The sequence below is a fragment of the Seriola dumerili genome, unplaced genomic scaffold (genome assembly GCF_002260705.1).
Source record: "Seriola dumerili isolate Sdu_G_001 unplaced genomic scaffold, Sdu_1.0 BDQW01000811.1, whole genome shotgun sequence".
Classification (NCBI taxonomy): Eukaryota; Metazoa; Chordata; class Actinopteri; order Carangiformes; family Carangidae; genus Seriola; species Seriola dumerili.
In genome coordinates, this window is record NW_019175066.1 from 691,964 (window position 1) to 712,619 (window position 20,656).

Here is a 20,656-nt window from a genome sequence, read left to right on the forward strand (position 1 = left end):
ACAAACAAACCAACCCCATTACGTGTGTTGATAACTGACAGCGTTCTTTCATGTCCTCCCCAGCGCTCACGGAGTCACATGTTCATATTACATTACCTATGTATTAGTTTCCCTTCCTGTCCACATCTTTTCTGTGTGAAGCAGCTGATTTCACCTGACTCCACCCTATAGAGAAACTAATGTGAAGCCTCAGCAAGCCACGAGTCAAATATACAGGGTCTCAGCCCTAGCGCAGTGGAGGCGTCTTCTCACAGAAGGTAGTTTCTACTGAAAGCGATAACTCTTGAATCTGCCCTCAGCTCTGGAATCTGAAAGCTTCATTCAGCTTCAGCTCATCAAGTCATTGTCTGACAGTGTAGATGTTGTTAGGAAGAGACCACTTCACAGTCAGAGTGGACAGCAGGAAGGTATCACTGCCACAACACCCTCCTCCATCACAATGTGGCTGACTTAGATCACCTCAGAGCTTGGTACAAATCTTGACCATAGCATATTCATGAAAATAAGAACTATGCCATTCTGAATTGACAGACTGTTCTGAGCTCAGCAGCAGCTGATGAATCTGTGTTGACATGAAGAGGTGTTGTTGACATGAAGAGGTGTATGAATGTTGTGCTGACATTTGGATGATGTGTGTAGAAGGCTGACATGATGATGATCCACAATAACAGAAGGACAAAGTCCCTCTACTCATTTTAGACAAAGATCATTGATTAGGACATATCTGATCCATTATCAATCATTTAATCTACTTCTTTTTATTCTTTATTCAGATTGGAGGGCTGCAGTTTGTCAGAGATCAGCTGTTCTTCTCTGGTCTCAGCTCTGAAGTCCAACCCCTCCCATCTGAGACACCTGTACCTGAGTCACAGCGACCTGCAGGATTCAGGAGTGAAGGGTCTGTGTGGTTTTCTGGAGAGTCCAGACTGTAGACTGGAGACTCTGAGGTCAGTTCACTGACTTTTACTGTTTTAGATCTTATATCTTTATGTGTGTGTGTGTGTGTGTGGTCATTCAACGCTTCCAAGCAGCAACTTTGTCTCTAAAACTCACTTTTTATTATTTATTCAGATTGAGGAACTGCAGTTTGTCAGAGATCAGCTGTTCTTCTCTGGCCTCAGCTCTGAAGTCCAACCCCTCCCATCTGAGAGAACTGGACCTGAGTCACAACAACCTGCAGGATTCAGGAGTGAAGGGTCTGTGTGGTTTTCTGGAGAGTCCAGACTGTAGACTGGAGACTCTGAGGTCAGTTCACTGACTGTTACTGTTTTAGATCTGTTTTCTTTATGTGTGTGCGTGTGTGTGCGTGTGCGTGTGTGTGTGTGTGTGTGTGTATTTACTGAGTCAGGACCAATCAAGACGTTTGTCCTGGATCTTTAAACTTTGATCCAGCTCAGTCATGAATCAAAGAGTCTGATCAGATATTGATTCTGTATTGAGTGTTCTGAGGTCAGCAGCAGNGCTGTTCTTCTCTGGCCTCAGCTCTGAAGTCCAACCCCTCCCATCTGAGACACCTGTACCTGAGCTACAACAAGAACCTGCAGGATTCAGGAGTGAAGGGTCTGTGTGGTTTTCTGGAGAGTCCAGACTGTAGACTGGAGACTCTGAGGTCAGTTCACTGACTGTTACTGTTGTAGATCTTATATCTTTATGTTGGTGCGTGTGTGTGCGTGTGCGTGTGTGTGTGTGTATTTACTGAGTCAGGACCAATCAAGACGTTTGTCCTGGATCTTTAAACTTTGATCCAGCTCAGTCATGAATCAAAGAGTCTGATCAGATATTGATTCTGTATTGAGTGTTCTGAGGTCAGCAGCAGCTGATGACTCTGTTGACATGAAGAGGTGTATGAATGTTGTGCTGACATTTGGATGATGTGTGTAGAAGGCTGACATGATGATGATCCACAATAACAGAAGGACAAAGGCCCTCTACTCATTTTAGACAAAGATCATTGATTAGGACATATCTGATCCATTATCAATCATTTAATCTACTTCTTTTATTCTTTTTTCAGGTTGAAGAGCTGCAGTTTGTCAGAGATCAGCTGTTCTTCTCTGGCCTCAGCTCTGAAGTACAACCCCTCCCATCTGAGAGAACTGGACCTGAGTCAGAACAACCTGCAGGATTCAGGAGTGAAGGGTCTGTGTGGTTTTCTGGAGAGTCCAGACTGTAGACTGGAGACTCTGAGGTCAGTTCACTGACTGTTACTGTTTTAGATCTGTTTTAGATGTCTGTATTCACTCCCCACAACGTCTGGGCATGCTCCTGATGAGTGGGCGGACGGTGTCCTGGGGGATTTCCTCCCAGACCTGGATCAGGGCATCAGTGAGCGCCTGGAAAGTCTGTGCCGGTACTTGGCGGCGTCGGACGCGCCGATACATAACGTCCCCTAGGTGCTCAGTTGGATTGAGGTCAGGGGAATGTGAGGGCCAGTCAATGGCATCAATGCCTTCATCATCCAGGAACTGCCTACACACTGTGGCCACATGAGGCCGGGCGTTGTCCTGCACCAGGAGGAACCCAGGCCCACTGCACCAGCGTCAGATCTGACAGTCACTCTGAGGATTTCATCCCAGTACCTAACCCAGTACCGTTGGCTATGACATGGAGGTCTGTGAGACTCTCCAAGGATCTGCCTCCCCAGACCATCACTGACCCACGGCCAAACCGCTCGTGCTGGATGATGTTACAGGCAGCACAATGTTCACCACGGCGGCGTCTCCAGACTCTTTCACGCCTGTCACATGTGCTCAGTGTGAACCTGCTCTCATCTGTGAAGAGAACGGGCACCAATGGCGGACCTGCCAATCCTGGTGTTCTCTGGTGAATGCCAGTGGAGCTGCACGGTGCTTGGCTATGACAGGTCCCACTAGAGAACATCAGGTCCTCATGTCGCCCTCATGGAGTCTGTTTCTGACAGTTTGGTCAGACACATTCACACCAGCAGCCTGCTGGAGGTTGTTTTGTAGGGCTCTGTCACTGCTCCTCCTGTTCCTCCTCACACAAAGCAGCAGGTACCGGTCCTGCTGCTGGGTTGATACTCTTCTTCGGCCCGGTCCAGCTCTCCTCGTGTAATGGCCGGTCTCCTGGTATCTCCTTCATCCTCTTGAGATTGTGATGACACAGCAAACCTTCTTGTGATCACACGTTTGGATGTGCCATCCTGGAGGAGCTGGACTACCTGTGCAACCTGATTGTGCTGCAGGTCCCGCCTCATGCTCCCAGTAGTTACAAGGACACCAGCAAAACACAAAACTAGAGAAGAATCAGTGAGGAAGGATCAGGAGAGAGCAACTGTCTGTGGCCACCACATGTAAAACCATTCCCTTTTGGAGGTTGTCTTGCTTTTGCCTCCATTGCACCTGTTGTCACTTTCCTTTGCACCAAAGCAGGTGAAACTGATTCACATTCTTCCTAAATGGACAGATTGATATTTGTTTGTGAGGTGAAAGGATAGGGCCAGCTCCCTCTAGGGTTTTAGCAGTAAGCAGGATGGTGTGTTGGTCAGGACACAGGAAGGAAGGTGAGGAGATGTAATTCTTTATCAATCTGCTTCAGGCTCCAGCAGGGTTTATTGTTGGACACTCAGTATTGCCATCAGTCTGGAATAACAGTAAATCACCATCAGACACTGGTATCTTAGCAACAGAACACAGAGTAATTACTTAAGTTATTATTAAAGAAATGTCCATATTTATATGTTTATCAAATACACGACTTATATCCTTTCTGATACAAACTATATGAATATGCAGGGCAAGGTCCTTTAACATAACATACATGCAGGATTTCACAAAGTAAGAGTATAATATTAATAGTGACCCAGACTGACAATATACAAATGAGAATATAATGATCCAGTTCAGTCATGAATCAAAGTGTTGTAGTCAGTTTTTAGTCCAACGTGTCTGATCAGATATTGATTCTGTATTGACAGACTGTTCTGAGGTCAGCAGCAGCTGATGAATCTATGTTGACATGAAGAGGTGTATGAATGTTGTGCTGACATTTGGATGATGTGTGTAGAAGGCTGACATGATGATGATCCACAATAACAGAAGGACAAAGTCCCTCTACTCATTTTAGACAAAGATCATTGATTAGGACATATCTGATCCATTATCAATCATTTTATCTACTTCTTTTATTCTTTATTCAGATTGGAGCGCTGCAGTTTGTCAGAGATCAGCTGTTCTTCTCTGGCCTCAGCTCTGAAGTCCAACCCCTCCCATCTGAGAGAACTGGACCTGAGACTCAACAAGAACCTGCAGGATTCAGGAGTGAAGGAGCTGCATGATCTCATGGAGAGTCCAGACTGTAGACTGGAGACTCTGAGGTCAGTGGGGGTGGGGTGGGGGGGGGTGGATGCTGCTCGTCTGACACAGATGTTGTTAGATAACTCAGTATCAGAGCAAAGATCCAGTGTTTCCTGTAAACCTCCATCGCTTCTCAGTGAAGCTGTGAGAGTAGTCAGGACTTGGACAGAGAGACAGAGAGAGAACAGTCGGCCAATCAGAGCAACCAGAAGCTTGTTGTGATCATGTGTCTGAGTTGATGTGAAGACGTCTGTTGTCGTTGTGTTGATGTGGACAGGAAGTAAAGCTGATAACAGCTGACAGCCTCACAGATGAACAGAGACAGTTTGATCTGTCGCTGCTCTGAGATGCAGTCTGATGAAGACTCAGTCCCATTCTGGCTCTAATCTCAGACTGATCTCAGAGCAGTAATGTTCCTGTGTGAAGGTCCAGGAGGAGATGATGGAGACTGGTTCTGACTGATGCTCTTCATCAGCCCACCTGAAGAGAACACACTGAAGCCAGTCTTCATCACTGATCACCACGGCAACTGTGACCAGACCGGTGTTTCTGCTGGAACCGCTTCCTGTCAAAATCTGGACCTTACAAAATAAGAGCATGCCCCATCATCAACTCTGGTTACAACATGTTATAACAACAACAATAATAATAATAATAATAATAATAATTAACTGTTTAAAATCTTCACGTCTTCACAAGAAAGATAAAATGTTCCTCATAAAAAGTCCTAAAATCATCAGGTTTAAAAAGATGGAAACAGTTTAGTGAATAAAACAACTTGTGCAGGACGATCTCTGTGTCTTTACAAGCTGAAATATACGTCGTACAGTTTTTAATATTTCTAAGATGATCAAACGACACGAGCTTCCTGCTGCTCAGATCTTACAGGGAAGTTCTTACAACAGGCGTCACATGTTCCACTAGAGAACCAGCAGGGGGCAGAGTTTGTTTTGTGTGTGCTGGGATCCAGTGATGAGGATCTGATCCAACTTTCCCTCCAGTGACACAGCTGATGTCAGTGGAGGGAAAAATAACTCATGAGTGTTTCTGAGCAGTTTTACCAGTCAGGAGTTCACACTGTGTGAGCCGTGGCCTGTGATTGGACGATCTCTGTCCAGACAAGTAGGACCTTTAACATCTGTCCAGAGGTTTGGTTTGAATATTTTCAGGTCTGTGAGCTTCCAGCTCAGTGTTCACTCCAACACGTTAACATGAGAGCTGAGAGGAAGCAGGCTACGCTACACAGCTGCTGCACATCTGGTCTGAACAGGACTGAAGTCCCTGCTGCATCACTGACTGACAGCTGCTGAAGTCTCTGAGATTCATCATCTCTGCTCTTCTTCTTCTTCTCTACAGCTGGAGGTGATCTGTCTACAGAGAGGGAAGAGGAGAGGAGAGCTTCATCCAGCAGTGACTGACAGAGGAATCAGAAGAAGTGGAGATGACTCTCAGTGCTGAAACACACACTTCCTGTTTGTGTTGCTCTCAACAGTCTGAGCTTCACAAAGAGGGACTTTCAGTGTAAAATGACTTTAACTCTGAAGATGAGTTTGACTCAGACGGTTGAAGCCTCGTGTTCTTCAGCTGAACTTTAGGAGATATTATTGTAGGAGGAACATGTTGTTGTTATCCTCCATCTCTTCATTAATGTTGTGACCAACAGCTCTGTCAGTGTGTAAATAGACATGTGACGTGTTTTCAGACAGGCTGTCCATTATAATGTAGAGTCAACAAATATCATTGCTTTAATTCATCTTTAATTAACTGATTTTAAATCATCCTTTATGGTAAATAATGTGTTTATATTTACTTCCTGTTCTTACAGCCTGATCTCTGACTCATGTTTAGTTCACCTGTTTTTATAGCAGAATAATAATTCACTGTAAATTCAAATGTAACTTTATTTAATCACAATGAAAACACAGTGAAGGAGGCAGTAGAGTCTCAGGTCTTCCTTTCTGGTTGGATGGAGCCAGAACAACCTCCACCAATCAGAGGTTGAGTGCAGCCTGAGAGGTAAAACCCAGGGCTGAGAAAGTCCACAGACACTGACTGCTGCTGTAAAGGCTGTTGCTGCAGACGTAGAGAAGTAAAGACAAACCCGGGTGAGAGCATCAACACCTTCATCAGCTCCTCCTCTCTCATTGGCTGAACAGTCAGAGGACACAGCTGAGAGGTTTCAGTGAGGAAGTCACAGTCAGACATGTTTTTTTTATCAGCTCTACTTCTGTCATCAACACACCTTCAAAATAAAGGTTTCATATCTGAGTCTGACAGGTTTTATTTGAACATTTTACAGAAACATTTTGCTCTAAACTTCAGCTATTGAAACGTTTCCAGGTGTAGTTCAGACATCTCCCACAGCCGCCTGAAGGCAGCAGAACATTCATTATTCCTGCACTCACAGTGACACTTAGAACACAACACAGTTGGTGTAAATTCAGATGAAAGTAGTCCGTCTGCTGGTTACTACCGTTTGGTGACACCTGGTGGTGACGGGGAGAACTGCAGCCTGGTTTCACACCTGAACCACTTTCATGAAGCTCGTTCTCACTGCACCTTCACACTGAAACACGTAGAACCAAGTTTAACCTGTTTCAGCCTGGAGGGACCACCTGTCCTGCAGAGGACAAACAGTCTTTAGCCTTATTGTCCTTCATGTGTCTGGACAGAGTGTGAGGCAGCTCCGTGGTTTCAGCACCTGCCCTCACACACTCATGTTCACCTGCACACCTGAGCAATTATCTACTTGAAACTGTTCTGTAAGAAATCATCACTGCCACCAGATGTCACACACCACCAACATCTCAGACCAAAACAAATGCTTCCACAAGTCCAGCCTCCATTCAGCCTTGGACAGATCCAATGGGACGAGATACATGAATCACACTGATGGAGCTGGTAAAGACAATGAAAGAACCAGTTAAGACATTGAAGGAGCCGATCAAGACAAAGAAGGAGCTGGTGAAACTGATGGAGCTGGTAAAGACAAAGAAAGAACAAGTTAAGACACAGATGGAGCCAGTTAAGACACTGAAGGAGACGATAAAGACAAAGAAGGAGCCGGTGAAACTGATGGAGCTGGTAAAGACACAGAAGGAGCCAGTAAAAACACTCAAGGAGCCGGTAAAGACAAAGAAGGAGCCGGTGAAAATGATGGAACTGATAAAGACACTGAAGGAGATAAAGACACTGATGAAGCTGGTAGAGACACTAGTGGAGCCAGTAAAGAAGCTGATGGAACTGTTAAGACCTTAAAAACTATGGATGTTCTGATGGTCCACCAGCCGGAACTTCTTCAAATTTGGCACAACGTTCACTTGGACTCAAGGATGAACTTATTAGATTTTAGGGGTCAAAGGTCAAGGTCAGTGTGACCTCAAAAGACTTTTTAGCCATTGATCAAGAGTTCACAGTAATTATGATGTAATTTCACATAAATGGTTCATATTTTATATGACTCTGGATAAACATGTAACCTGGAACTAACCTGAGAGGTGGAGGGATACAGCCATGAGGAGGTGGTTCTAGTTCTTTTTTGTTATGATTCAGGCACTTTTTGTACCATTGGGTTCATACCTGTGAAACATTTATCTGTATTCCAGAAGTTTAAGCTGTGTAGGAGGAACAGTGGGAGACAGGTGAGGCAAAGATACTGTGTGAGGTGAAAGGGACAGGTGTGTACAGGTGAAAAACAACAGGAAGTTATTTACTGTAGTTCGCCAACAGCAGCCACAGTGACACAAAGCTCATGGAAACAATGAATGTAGGACACTTTAAAACAGAGACAGACCGTGGAAATTTGTGTCATAACTCAGAGTCCTGACTGAGTCAGACCTGAACCACATGCTGATGTGATTCAGTGTGACTTCACTTCCTGTCATTGTCATTATCTCTGATGCCCCTCCAGAATAAAGCTCCAGAAATCCACTTAGAAACCAGAGAAAACAAGTTGAATATCATGATACACTGCAGACAGGAGCTGATCACAGATAGTTCAGCATACATAATGTTCCAAAATGTGAACAAGGCCTCAAAAATATCAAGGCTCGGGCGTCACGTAGCGCAGTGGGTTACGCAGGCGCACCATATATAGAGGCTACAGTCCTTGCTGCAGCTGGCCCCCGGTTCGACTCCCGCTTCGGACGGCCCTTTCCTGCGTGTCATTCCCCCTCTCTCTGCCTCCCCATTTCATGTCTCTCTACTGTCCTGTCCATTAAAGGCACAAAAAGCCCAAAAAGAAAAAATAATTAAAAAAAATAATAAAAATATCGAGGCTCCAGTTGTAGCTCACAGTGTAACTCACTGAAACACGATACTTCCTGTTTCTGTCAGTTAAATCTGGCAGCAATAGAAGGAGATTGTCTGATTTTATCTGGTTCACTGAACAGGTGTAAAAATAAAAGTTACACTGATGTCAGTATCAGTTATGTCCACTACATAGTTAGCTTAGCTTAGCACAAAGAATGGAGCCAGGGCAAAACTCCTTTAGCAAACAAGTCAGTCAGAGTTTGTTCCTGAACAGAAACAGGACTGTAGAGGAGAGGTGAAGGTTTTAGCAGCAGTTACACTATGGAACAAGGATTCGTTAAAATACCACAGATCGTTTCTTAAGTTACTCCTGAAACCAAACAGTTTGGTGTCGTGGTACTTCATTAGTCCATTATCAACTATAACACCTTAATTTGCTGCTGCTAACGTTAACATTAAACTTACCATCAGTGTTTTATACACATACGTTATTCTGACTGGTCTTTTTCAATTATCTGTTTTTTTCTTATCATTCCTTTTTCTTCTTTGGGCTTCAACACCTCGTCTGTTTCAACCTGTTGTCTGACAGTTCGTCTGCAGCAGGTCTGTTGTTGTGTCGTGAGATCCTTGTGTCAACGTACAGTTGTGTAGTCATTGTGCAGTTGTATAATTGTGTAGTTGTAGTATAGTTGTGTAGTCATTGTGTAGTAGTTGTGTAGTTTTTTAATAATTGTGTAGTAGTAGTTGTTGTGTAGGTGTAGTACAGTTGTAGTAGTTGTATAGTTGTGTATTAGTTGTGTAGTAGTAGTAGTTGTGTAGTTGTGCAGTAGTTGTGTAGTTATAGCATAGTTGTGTAGTAGTTGTGTAGTAGTAGTTGTGTACCCGTCTCCAGCCTGTCCTTTTGTGGGCCGTGCTGACACGACTCTGGAGCATGTGTGGTCCAGAAATAGCAGCAGAGGATCAGATTCTCTGGAGCTGATCGTCAGCAGCTTCCAGCGTCTGTTTCTACTCAGTTCTACTTTATACAACGACATGTTCTAATGTTCCACGGTGGAACCAGCAGCTGCTGACTCACAGTGCTAACATGAACAGGACACACAACCCTGGTTCTGGTCTGAGTCACACTGGACTCACTGGATGCCTTTAGAGCTCCACACCTTTTATGGGCAGGAATTTACAGCTTTCATTCATTCAGATCCTGAAGCTGCTGGACTCAGGAAGTCCGGACTGAGGTCCGTCAGACCGACCTGGACTAACTCTGGACCGGTCTGACAGATTCTGGACTGAGGTCCGTCAGAGTTAGTCCAGAGACCAATGAATAAGTCTGGGGCTGATTTTTGGTCTTTAAACTGGGGTTCTACCAAGTTTGTAATGGTTCCAATTGGATTCTATTCAGGTCATACTGGCTTTATTGGGTATATCCTGGTTCTAATGGGGTTCTGGAAGGACTGCAGTAGTGAGCTAAGGTTGTCATGGTTCTAGTCTGGTTCTACTGAGCTCATCGTGCTTTCACTGGGGTTCTGCACGAGGTTATACTAGTTCCATACTGATATGTCACATTGGTTCTACTTGGTGTTCTGAGCTTGTAGCAGTTCTTATGATGTTCTGCTGTTACACTGGTTGTAATGGGGTTTTACTAGTTGTATTTGGGGTTCTAATTAGGTTAATCAACTTCTAATGAGGTCAAACTGGATCTAATGAGGGGTTCTATTGGTTCTAAAAAACATGTATGGATACATGCATGGATGTAACAGTGTTCTACATAGTTTATAGCAGTTCAAACGGGATTCTTCTGAAGTCGTACTGGTACTTTAGGGTTCTATTGGAGCTTATAATAGGGTTTTACTAAGGAAAGAACTGGTTCTAATAAAGTTCTATTGAATTTGTAGTGGTTCTACTGGGGTTCCCATCCTAAATAGGTTCTCATGAGGTTATAGTGGATTTAACAGGTTCTAATAGATTCTACTTAAGTCGTATTGGTCCTATTGGGTTCTAGTGGAGCTTATGCTGGGGTTTTACTGAGGAAAGAACTGGTTCTAATGAGGTTCTACTGAATTTGTAGTAGTTCTATTGGGATCTCACATATCCTAAATAGGTTCTACTGGATCTAACAGGTTCTAGTAAATTCATTAAGGTCACAAATGGGTCTTTCTGACCATATTTTTTCTACTAAGGCCACAATGGGTCTACCAAGGTTCTAATGGTGGTCACAATGGTTCTGCTGAGGTTGTACTGATGCCATGTGTTCTTATAGTTAGATTAGAACATAGTTGCGTTATACAGGCGTTCTACGGGATCAGACTGGTCACAGTAATTACACTGGGGTTCTTTTAACTGGTTCTAATACAAGAGTTCTACTCAGGTCAAAATGCTTCTACACACATTATACAGGTTCTACTGAGGTTCTACTGAGCTCATGGTGCCTCAACTGGTTCTCAGTGTTACAGAACAGATCATTTAAACCTGACTGGTGTTTAAAGATCAGAGGAGACCCACAGACAGGAAGTAGAACATGACTGACACCTGTTCACGAGGAACCTCTGCAGTGGATCTCAGGCGATCACCAGGTGAACGACCTGCGGGTGAAAGTGCTCTGTGATTGGTGGAAGCAGAGACGAGGCGGGGAGGCGTCAGATCTGCCACAGGCTTTTATTGCAAAGTGGCTTCCTGTGATCTCAGAAACAACGTTCCACTTTAAGGCTCCAGATGTCGTGTTGTTGTTGTTGTTGTTGTTGTTGTTGTTGTTGTTGTGGGGTCGTCTCTCACTGCTGGGGTCAAATCTGCTTCCTGTAGTGTTTCTTTACAAAATAAAAGTGCACTCTAACTAACTCTGGTGTGACGGTTACATTCAAACTGAAAGTAAGGCGACGACCAAACAGCTAGAATGACGGTGAGTCCAACAGGAATGAAAACTGAGGTAAACAAACGTTAGCGTGGCGACATAAACACAGAGAATTTGACGTCAGGATCTTTTCTGTCTCAACCTGTAGTGTTTCAACAAAAAGTGCTGGGTAATAATCTTCTTCTTCTCTTCTGAATGCATAGTCTAACAATGTGTCTGCCTGGTTTGAACATACTGGAGAAGAAACAACACTTTACAATAATAAATAATCATATGTAAAAACCCGTGTGCTGCAGGAGGCGGAGCTTGGCGGCGCGTCGCTCGCCTCTGACACATGTGGCTGCTTCCTTCACATCGACTTTTTGGCAAAACTCTGGCTGTGAGAGAGAAACAACCTTCCTGGGGTTTGGTAGTGTGTCGGTTTGTTTTTTTTCTGCCAGGTGAACAGAAGTCATGTGGCAACAAACTGGGAGGTGTTTGCATATCATTATGTTAATGAGATCTCCTTCATGTTGGAAAAAAAGCAAAAAGAACAAAAACAAAAAGAAAACAAAGAGGCCTAAAGACGCTAACTCCTTCAGGACATGGATACAGACAGAGCAAGCTGCTGGGTGAAGCGGCGGTGTTCAGGTGGGGTCAGGTGCTTCGGTCCGGATGGCACGGCGGTTGGCTTGGCTCCGCTCGGCTCGCCGCCCTGACATCACAGCGGCTTGCCCTCCAGAGACACCACAACGTTCCCGCCCAGCTTCTCGGCCAGCGTGGTGCGGTCCTGGATGTCGTCCAGCCCGTTCACCTGCCACTCGTGTTTGATACCTGAGGAGACACATCTGAGGTCAATGAGGGGTCAGGGACACACCTGAGACACACACTGACGGACACACCTGAGCTAAACAAACACACCTCACAAACAACCAATCACACCTGAGCTGCTGATTTCAGAGCACCATGTTTGTTTACAACTCTGATTAATGAGATCAACAGGTGAGACAGAGTGAGACGTCTCCCCACAGGAGGATCTTTGTGTTGATCTAAGAGGTCAGAGGTTAAAACTCCTACAAACCTCTGAATGTTCCTGCACTGTGCCAACAAACAGAACCTGACAGAGATGTCATCATCTATAATCTATAATCTGTAGTAATCACTGGCTGATACATACGACATCATGGCTGACCCTGATGACCTCTGACCTCAGCAGGTGACAGGACAACTCACCTGTAAACTTCTTTTTGATGGCATCTTTAGAGCTCGCGTAGATCATCTTGCTCTTCAGTGGAGCGCTCTCCGGAGCCCTGAGGAACAACAGAACACAGGAGAACAGTGAGAACAGGAGAACAGTGAGAACAGGAGAACAGGAGAACAGTGAGAACACAGGAGAACAGGAGAACAGAGAGAACAGGAGACCAGAGAGAACAGGAGACCAGAGAGAACAGGAGACCAGAGAGAACAGGAGACCAGAGAGAACAGGAGACCAGAGAGAACAGGAGACCAGAGAGAACAGGAGACCAGAGAGAACAGGAGACCAGAGAGAACAGGAGACCAGAGAGAACAGGAGACCAGAGAGAACAGGAGACCAGAGAGAACAGGAGACCAGAGAGAACAGGAGACCAGAGAGAACAGGAGACCAGAGAGAACAGGAGACCAGAGAGAACAGGAGACCAGAGAGAACAGGAGACCAGAGAGAACAGGAGACCAGAGAGAACAGGAGACCAGAGAGAACAGGAGACCAGAGAGAACAGGAGACCAGAGAGAACAGGAGACCAGAGAGAACAGGAGACCAGAGAGAACAGGAGACCAGAGAGAACAGGAGACCAGAGAGAACAGGAGACCAGAGAGAACAGGAGACCAGAGAGAACAGGAGACCAGAGAGAACAGGAGACCAGAGACAACAGGAGAACAGTAAGAACAGGAGAACAACAGAATACAGAGAACAGTGAGAACGGGGAACAGTGAGAACAGGAGAACAACAGAACAGGAGAACAGAGACAACAAGAGAACAGTAGAACAGTGAGAACAGGAGACCAGAGACAACAGGAGAACAGTGAGAACAGGAGAACAGGAGAACAGAGACAACAGGACAACAGTGAGAACAGGAGAACAACAGAACACAGAGAACAGTGAGAACAGGAGAACAGTGAGAACAGGAGACCAGAGACAACAGGAGAACAGTGAGAACAGGAGAACAACAGAACACAGAGAACAGTGAAAACAAAGAGAACATGAGAACAGAGAGAACAAAGAGAACATGGGAACAGGGAGAACAACAGAACACACAGAACAGGAGAACAGTGAAAACAGGAGAATTAACTGATTATAAAACAGTTGCACTTGATGAAATCAATTAACCAACTAATGATTGCAGCTCTGGTGGGGGAACCTGTTTCTTGGATGGACTAAGTTCTACTTGGAATAATTATTTGTATTTAGTTGCTGTTTTTTTTTAAGAAGTATTACCTGATTAAAAGTTTTATATTTTATCTACTCTGTCTCCCTCACTGAGCTTCATGCTGCTCCTCATGTCACTAACGCTGCAGGTACCTGCAGGTGTTCAACAGACGATTCGCACCTTCAGCAGATGAAAGTGAAAACAGCTTTTCAACATCAAACTCTGGACAGTGAAGCTCAAACATCCCAAGAACCATGAACACAACCCTTCTTCTTTCTTCTTCAGTTTTATCACGGGGTTAAAATGAGCATTAATATAAGTTCCAGGAAGTTCCTCAGAGAACGGCAGAGACGGTGGATACTGAAGGTGAATTCCTCCAGTGGAAACAGTCTGGAGGAATAATCCTAGAAACTAGGACCTAACCTGTGTCAGTCTGAGAACTCTGGACCAGTCAGGACTGATCGATACAGACTCTGAGACCGATCGATACCTGATCAAAGATCAAAGACAAGAAGACAAAGCTGACTGTGTTGTTATCAGAGCTCATGACTGAAACCAATCAACGTATCAACACTGTACCAGAAGATGAAGACGAGGTCCTCCTTCTTGGACTCCTTGGTCTCGTAGGTGGCGTCGTACAGGCCGTATCTGCAGTCGTTGAGGGGGAGGAGCTTGACGAAGCAGGCGTACGGGTCGTCCACGGTCTCTCCGATGTCCCCCACCAGGATCTGCTTCCCCTCCTCCACGATGATCTTCTTCCTGTCCTCGCTCAGACAGAACAGGACCGCCTTCTTCCTCTTCTTCACCTCGTCCTGGGTCGAAGACTTCCTCACCTTCATGTCGTTGAACACCCTGATGACCTCATCGTTCACTGTCACACCTGACGCCTGCAGAGGACAGGTATGATTGGTTCAATTAAGGACACATCAGTGCACGCACACATACACACACACAGATTTATTTGTAGGACCAGGGCTGGGTATTGAACGTCCATACAGTTATAGATTGACTGAATTGGTTTGATACTGTCGATACCTCAATGAGTAAACCTCATCGGTGTCAGCGAGCCAATCAGCATGCAGTCTGTTTACTTACACCAAAACGTTTGAGTGAGTGAAGAGACCAAGCTTAAAAATTAAAAAAAAAAACTAAAACTAAAACTAAAACGTTTTCTGTAATTTTCTTTTTGTTAAAATGGATTTGATCAAATTAATTGAGAAAAGTATCATTTAGAGTCAATATCAAAGTCGGGGTTTCAGAATCAGAACTGATATTAAACATTATTTAACGACACCCAGCTCTATTCAGGACTGCAGGTCCGTCAGAACCAGACATGGACAGAAAATAATTGACAATAAATATAATAAACGTATAAAGAGTAGCTGGTTAGTTAGTTCACAGTGTTTCCACCACTGAAGAAGAAACCACATCTTCATCTAAAAAGGCCTCAGACAAAGAAAGAGATGAGACCTGAAAGAGATGTCCCTAAAGTTTTTGAAGTCTTTACAGGCTGAATTTCTGTCCCAGTCTGACCGTGGAGCTGATACTGGTCTGGTTTACTGAGAGGAGAACCCTCCGAGCTGCTAAAGGGTCCAACTGGACTCAGAACTGGTTTTTCTTCTCCTTCATGTGTCAGTAACTTGATGCTTCATGATGTTACGTCTGTTTTCATTAGTGACGGCTACAGTAGACATGCTAACGTTAGTCAACTTCCTGTTACCTGTATTATGAATTTTTTTGGCAAATGTTGCTATTGCTAGCTGGCTAGCTGGCTAACTGTCAGCATTGCTGTGGAGAATATCACAGCAATGCTAATGTGAGCTAACAGTTGTGTCTAGATTGGGTTTTTTTTGTTGTTTCTCGTGTTCACGGCGTAACTTTATTCAGTTGAGCATTTCGTTGTGTGTTTAGCGACACGTTCACTGAGCTTCATAACACCTTGCTGACTGAAAACGTGAAGAGACGGGGCCAAACGGAGGGCGGAGGTGTGGCTGACGGCGCATTTGTTTTGGTCTGAGACGCTGGTGGTCTAGTGCGACATCTAGTGGCTGCGACGATCGTTTACAGAGTCTTAAATGTTAAAGCAGCTGAAACCTCCGTCTAATTACAAGGTTGATCAACTGGTTGAGAGTCGCGTTCGGCTGCGTCCGAGTGTCAAATATCAAACAGACTTTTAATGTGAAAATTCAAGAGATGTGTTGAGGTTCATTCGTGGCAGCTCAGCGTGGTTCAGGTGAAAAGGTGAAGTGAGTCCATGAGGACGACAGGTGAACATGGAGGAAGTCTGCAGCAGCTGCCGGCCTTGAACATGTGACACAGAACGCAACTTCACGTCATCAGTCTATTCTCAACCATCCATAAAGTGAAAACATGCTTTTACTTTTTTTTTTTTTTGTAAATTTATTAACAGTTAAAAACTGAGTGGGACCTCACATACACAGGTGTGTGTGTGTGTCTTTCTACACTCTGTCCAATCAGCTCAGTTTGTCTCAGGTGAGCTCAGGTCACATCCTACTCTCATCTGAAGGATCATTAAATCAACCAGGAAGCAGCTGACCTCAGTCTGCAGCCTGAAGATTTCAGTTTTGGATTTTTAATTAATTTAATAAAGTCTCTAAAAACATTTTATCACTTGATCACTGTGGATTATTGAGACTGACGAGGTACAATGTGACTTTAATCCATTTACGACAGTAAAGTGAAGCTGCTGTATATTCAACTTGGTTTGACTCTGAACACAAACATCAGAACTGTTCTCATGTTCTACCTGCTGCTGTTCAACTGCTCAGTTCATGTTCTGTCCATGTGTCAGTGTTTGTCTGTAAAAAACTTAAGTCTATCACCTCAACATCAGATCTTCCTGTTTCATTATCTTTTTCTGTTTCTATTGAACTTTTTTTCAGATCTGAGAATCACTAAATGACAACTCCAAACTTTTCAGGCCTGAGGAAGGAGCCTGCTGCGCTGTGATTGGCTGAGAGTGTGTGTGACAGTAACAGCAGCGTGAGTCAGCAGGTTTTTATAGCCGATGATTCAGAGCTGAACTCTGACCTCTGCTGATGAAGACCAACAAACACTCTGCCTGCAGCAGACAGGGAGTCAGTGAATGCACCACCATGAGTCAGTGAACGTACCACTACAAGGAGCCAGTGAGTGCACTAACACAAAGTCAGCGAATGCACCACCCTGAGTCAGCAAACGTGCCATCATAAGGAGTCAGTGAGCGCACCACAACCATGAAGTCAGTGAATGCACCACCACAGGGAGTCAGTAAATGCACCACCATAAGAGGTCGGTGAATGCTCCCTCATGAAGTCAGTGAACACACCAAAACAGGGAGTCAAGAACACACCACCACAAGGAGTCAGTAAACACACCATAATAGAATAATAATAATAATAATAATAACAACTTAAATTTTTATAGCACCTTTCAAGATACACAAGACCGCTTTACAGATCCATATTAAACCATCATGAAGAGTCAGTGAACGCACCGCCACAGGAAGTCTGACTGAGCTCACATAGGGCTGAACCTATTGTTAATATTCAGAGCTGCAATGATCTGTCAATTAATCGATTAGAAAATGAATCAGCAGCTGTTTTGATAATCAAATCATCATTTCAGTCAAATGTCTCCAGTTTCTCAGACGTGAGGATTTGATGCTTTTCTTTGTGACACACGAGAATAAACTGAATCTGATGGTCGGACAAAACGAGACATTTGACGACGTGGGAAATGATAAGACGTTTTTTTTAACTATTTTAAATGATTAACAGAAAACTCATCAGAAGATCGTTTGATAATGAAAACTATCGCTGTCCTATATAAGAATAGATTTGATTATTTTAAAGATGAACCAATAAAATCCCAATAGAAGAGTAAGAGTGTGACGTCGTCAAGTGTCTGTGTCTCTGGTCGAGGACGCAGAGACAGACTGACTCACTTTACATCCTCTGTCTGTTTATGAGCTTCATCTTCCTGCCAGAAATGTGACGTTTAGATAAAGTTGTACTGTTATGACTGACTGACTGACTGGCTGACTGGCTGAATGAATGAATGAATGAATGTCTTCCTGTGAATGTGACTCTCACAGTCCACGTGTGACGGTGTGTGTGCAGCGATGTTCCAGTTTCACAGAACGATCAGCTGACTCCTGTTGGACTAACAGACCTCAGCTGATCCACTCAACCCGCCGCTCCTCTGACAGGAAATTAGCTGTGATTATTTTGATCATGAATTTTACAATATTACATTTAAATCTCTGTCATGTAGAATAATTGATTTGTTTTTATTTGTGGCTGTTTTGATAGTTGATTAATCATTTCAGTCATTTTTAAGTGAAAACTTCAGAATATTTCCAGGTTTCAGTCTCAACAGAGAAAATTTCTTGCTTTTCTTTGTCGTTTCAAACTAAATATTTGGGGTTTTTTTTTTACTTCTTGGATCAATGATGTTATAAATATTTCTGCACGCCTTTAAAATCACATGATTTTTTGAACATGTGTATTAAAACACACCTGAAGTGGAAATGAACAGGTGAAGTTCGACTGCTGCTTTAAATGGAGACGACACTTTATCTTTGAAAATCTTTGATTCGTCACAACGTAAACCGTAAACTGTCACCCAACAAAACTCCAGCCAATTCACTGAACTGGCATTCGGATTGTGCCTGAGTCGTTCTATGTCATGATCCATACAGCAGATCAATGCTGTAGTGATCAATCGATTGGTCGACTGACAGAAAATTAATGGATGAACCGTCTTCGTCATGATTGAAGCAGCGACGTCAGATCTTTAGTGTCAAACTTCTCAGATGATGATTTGATGCGTTTCTTTGTCAACTGAGGAATTTGGTGGATGGTGTTAATCAATTAACTCTGATATTGATTAATGATTGAAGTCACTTTTCAGCTGTTTTATTTTATGATGAACTGAAGGCGTCACCTCAGAGTTTAAAGATATTTCTCTCAATTTTATGACGGAACAATAAATCAGGAAACTGTTCAGCAGGTTAATCAATGATGATAACAGATAATCAATAATAGAGTTAATTATACAGTTAGAAACCTGATCATGTTCTGTTTGTTTTTAATCCTGTGGTTCTGATATTAATGCTCATGTTTCTATTTATATCAGAATAAATCCTCATTGAACATTAACAGAAGAAACTATCGATTAATGAATCAGCTGATCATTTTCTCGATTGATCATTTGTCTATGAATCATTAGAAAACAGTGAAGATGATCATGTCGCTGCTGCAGATCCTTATCAGAACCTGGACCGTCACGTGTCGGTCATTTACATTTAAAATGACGTTAAAATGATTCATTGATTATCAGAAGAGCTGCTGATCGATTTCTTTGGGCTGATTGATCGATTGATAAAACTGCTGCAGCTTTAAATGGATGATTTTATTTTTGTCTCCATTTAGTGAGAAGAACCTGGTAAATGAAGACTAACCTGTAACCAGTCAGTTAGTCTGACTGACCAGTAACCAGTCAGTTAGTCTGACTGGTTACTGGTTAGTTGTAGTAACTGGTGCCAGTCTACCAGCCCGCAGGCCTCCTGACAGACAGCAGTGACTCTGCAGTCTGACTCTGTGAACTAACCCGGACTAGATCCGACCTGCTGAACCCGCTCCTGCAGCGGAAGCGGTCCAGGTTAGACCCGTGAGTCCGGAGGGCCTGGTTTAGTCCGGGTCCGACAGTCTGTCCCGGCTGGGTGCGGGCTGGCCAGCCGGAATAAGATGGCCGCCCCGGGCCACACGGCCTGGGGGCAGGCCCGGCCCAGCCCGGCCCGGCTCGGAACGCGGACCGTGGTATGGATAAAATCAGAAAAGGCTCCTCTAACGTCCCCAGATTAAATCCCGTCACCGGAACATGTTTCCGCGAGACGTGAACACCGAGGAACCGTCGCTGTCGACGGACGGAGCAGCTAACTAACGGGAGCGGCGGCCATGCTAGCTAACATCACGCTACATGCGGAGCCACATAACGGTCCACCGGAGACCCGCGGGATCCGGACCGCACATGATCCGCGTTCTGGGGTCCGCTGTCGAACCCGGGGGAGAGTCTGCTGCCGGTTCTTACCATGTTGTTCCGAGGTTCGCTCGCGCTGCTTCGCCGTCAGATCGGGGTTTCTCAGGGGTGAAAGGTAGCGGGGAATGTGGCCGGCCGACCGGAGGAGGAGGAGGAGGAGGAGGGGGGAGGGGGAGGNGGGGAGGAGGAGGAGGGGGAGGGGGCAGGAGGAGGGAGGCGGGGCCACATAGGAATCAGACCTGCGGCACTCACAGCACGGACCGGACCGGTTCACCTTCCAAACCCGTGTTAAAGTTCTGAAACTGTGCTGATGCAAAACCCATCACAAGAAAACATGAAGCAGAGTTCATCTCTTTTTTTAGGGGGGGGGTCTGAAGGGCAACCCCCCCCCCCGGGATATATGACTGCAGAGGGTTCAGCTGACAAAGACTCATCACCTGAGACCTCATCACAAAGTCAGTGTAAACATCTGGATCACATCTGGACCCAGTGACGATGAAGCAGCTGATGAGGAGTCAGTGAACGCACCACACCCGTTTCATCTGTTTCACTCTTTTCAGTTGTTGAAATAAAAAGAACCAGAGCATCAACAACTAACCTACGACTGTCAATCTGTTTTCTGTTTATTTCAAGTCACTCACGTTGATTTTTCCTTCCGCAAACAGCTGCATCTTTATACAAACAGATTTTCTCCTTCTCTCACATCAATCTGTTCCACAATCACAAAACTTTATTGATCCTCAGGGGGACATTAGGGTACGATACAGCTGCTCCCTCAAGAGTGGAAACAAGGAGTACAGAATAAAAAGTAAGATTATAAAG

The 20,656-nt window shown here is 44.4% G+C and overlaps 2 protein-coding genes across 2 annotated transcripts in view; one reads left to right on the forward strand and one right to left on the reverse strand.

Annotated features, from left to right (window-relative positions):
- The window catches only part of LOC111237130 (NLR family CARD domain-containing protein 3-like), a gene marked incomplete at its 5' end in the record, with an annotated part of 13,623 nt that extends 7,374 nt beyond the window's left edge, over positions 1 to 6,249 (forward strand). The window contains 5 exons of the mRNA XM_022766105.1: positions 774 to 947; positions 1,072 to 1,245; positions 2,015 to 2,188; positions 4,160 to 4,336; positions 5,673 to 6,249. Of these exons, the coding sequence (XP_022621826.1) occupies positions 774 to 947; positions 1,072 to 1,245; positions 2,015 to 2,188; positions 4,160 to 4,336; positions 5,673 to 5,682 (709 nt within the window). The remainder of the gene's footprint in view (positions 1 to 773; positions 948 to 1,071; positions 1,246 to 2,014; positions 2,189 to 4,159; positions 4,337 to 5,672) is intronic.
- Positions 6,250 to 11,197: 4,948 nt separating this feature from the next.
- Positions 11,198 to 19,985, reverse strand: LOC111237172 (cofilin-2). Its single transcript, XM_022766152.1, has 4 exons — positions 19,886 to 19,985; positions 14,372 to 14,679; positions 12,622 to 12,698; positions 11,198 to 12,222 (listed from the first exon to the last, which is right to left on the reverse strand). Exons 1-4 carry the CDS (start codon positions 19,886 to 19,888, stop codon positions 12,110 to 12,112), a joined length of 501 nt encoding a protein of 166 aa, XP_022621873.1. The 5' UTR covers positions 19,889 to 19,985; the 3' UTR covers positions 11,198 to 12,109.
- Between the last annotated feature and the right edge of the window lie 671 nt (positions 19,986 to 20,656).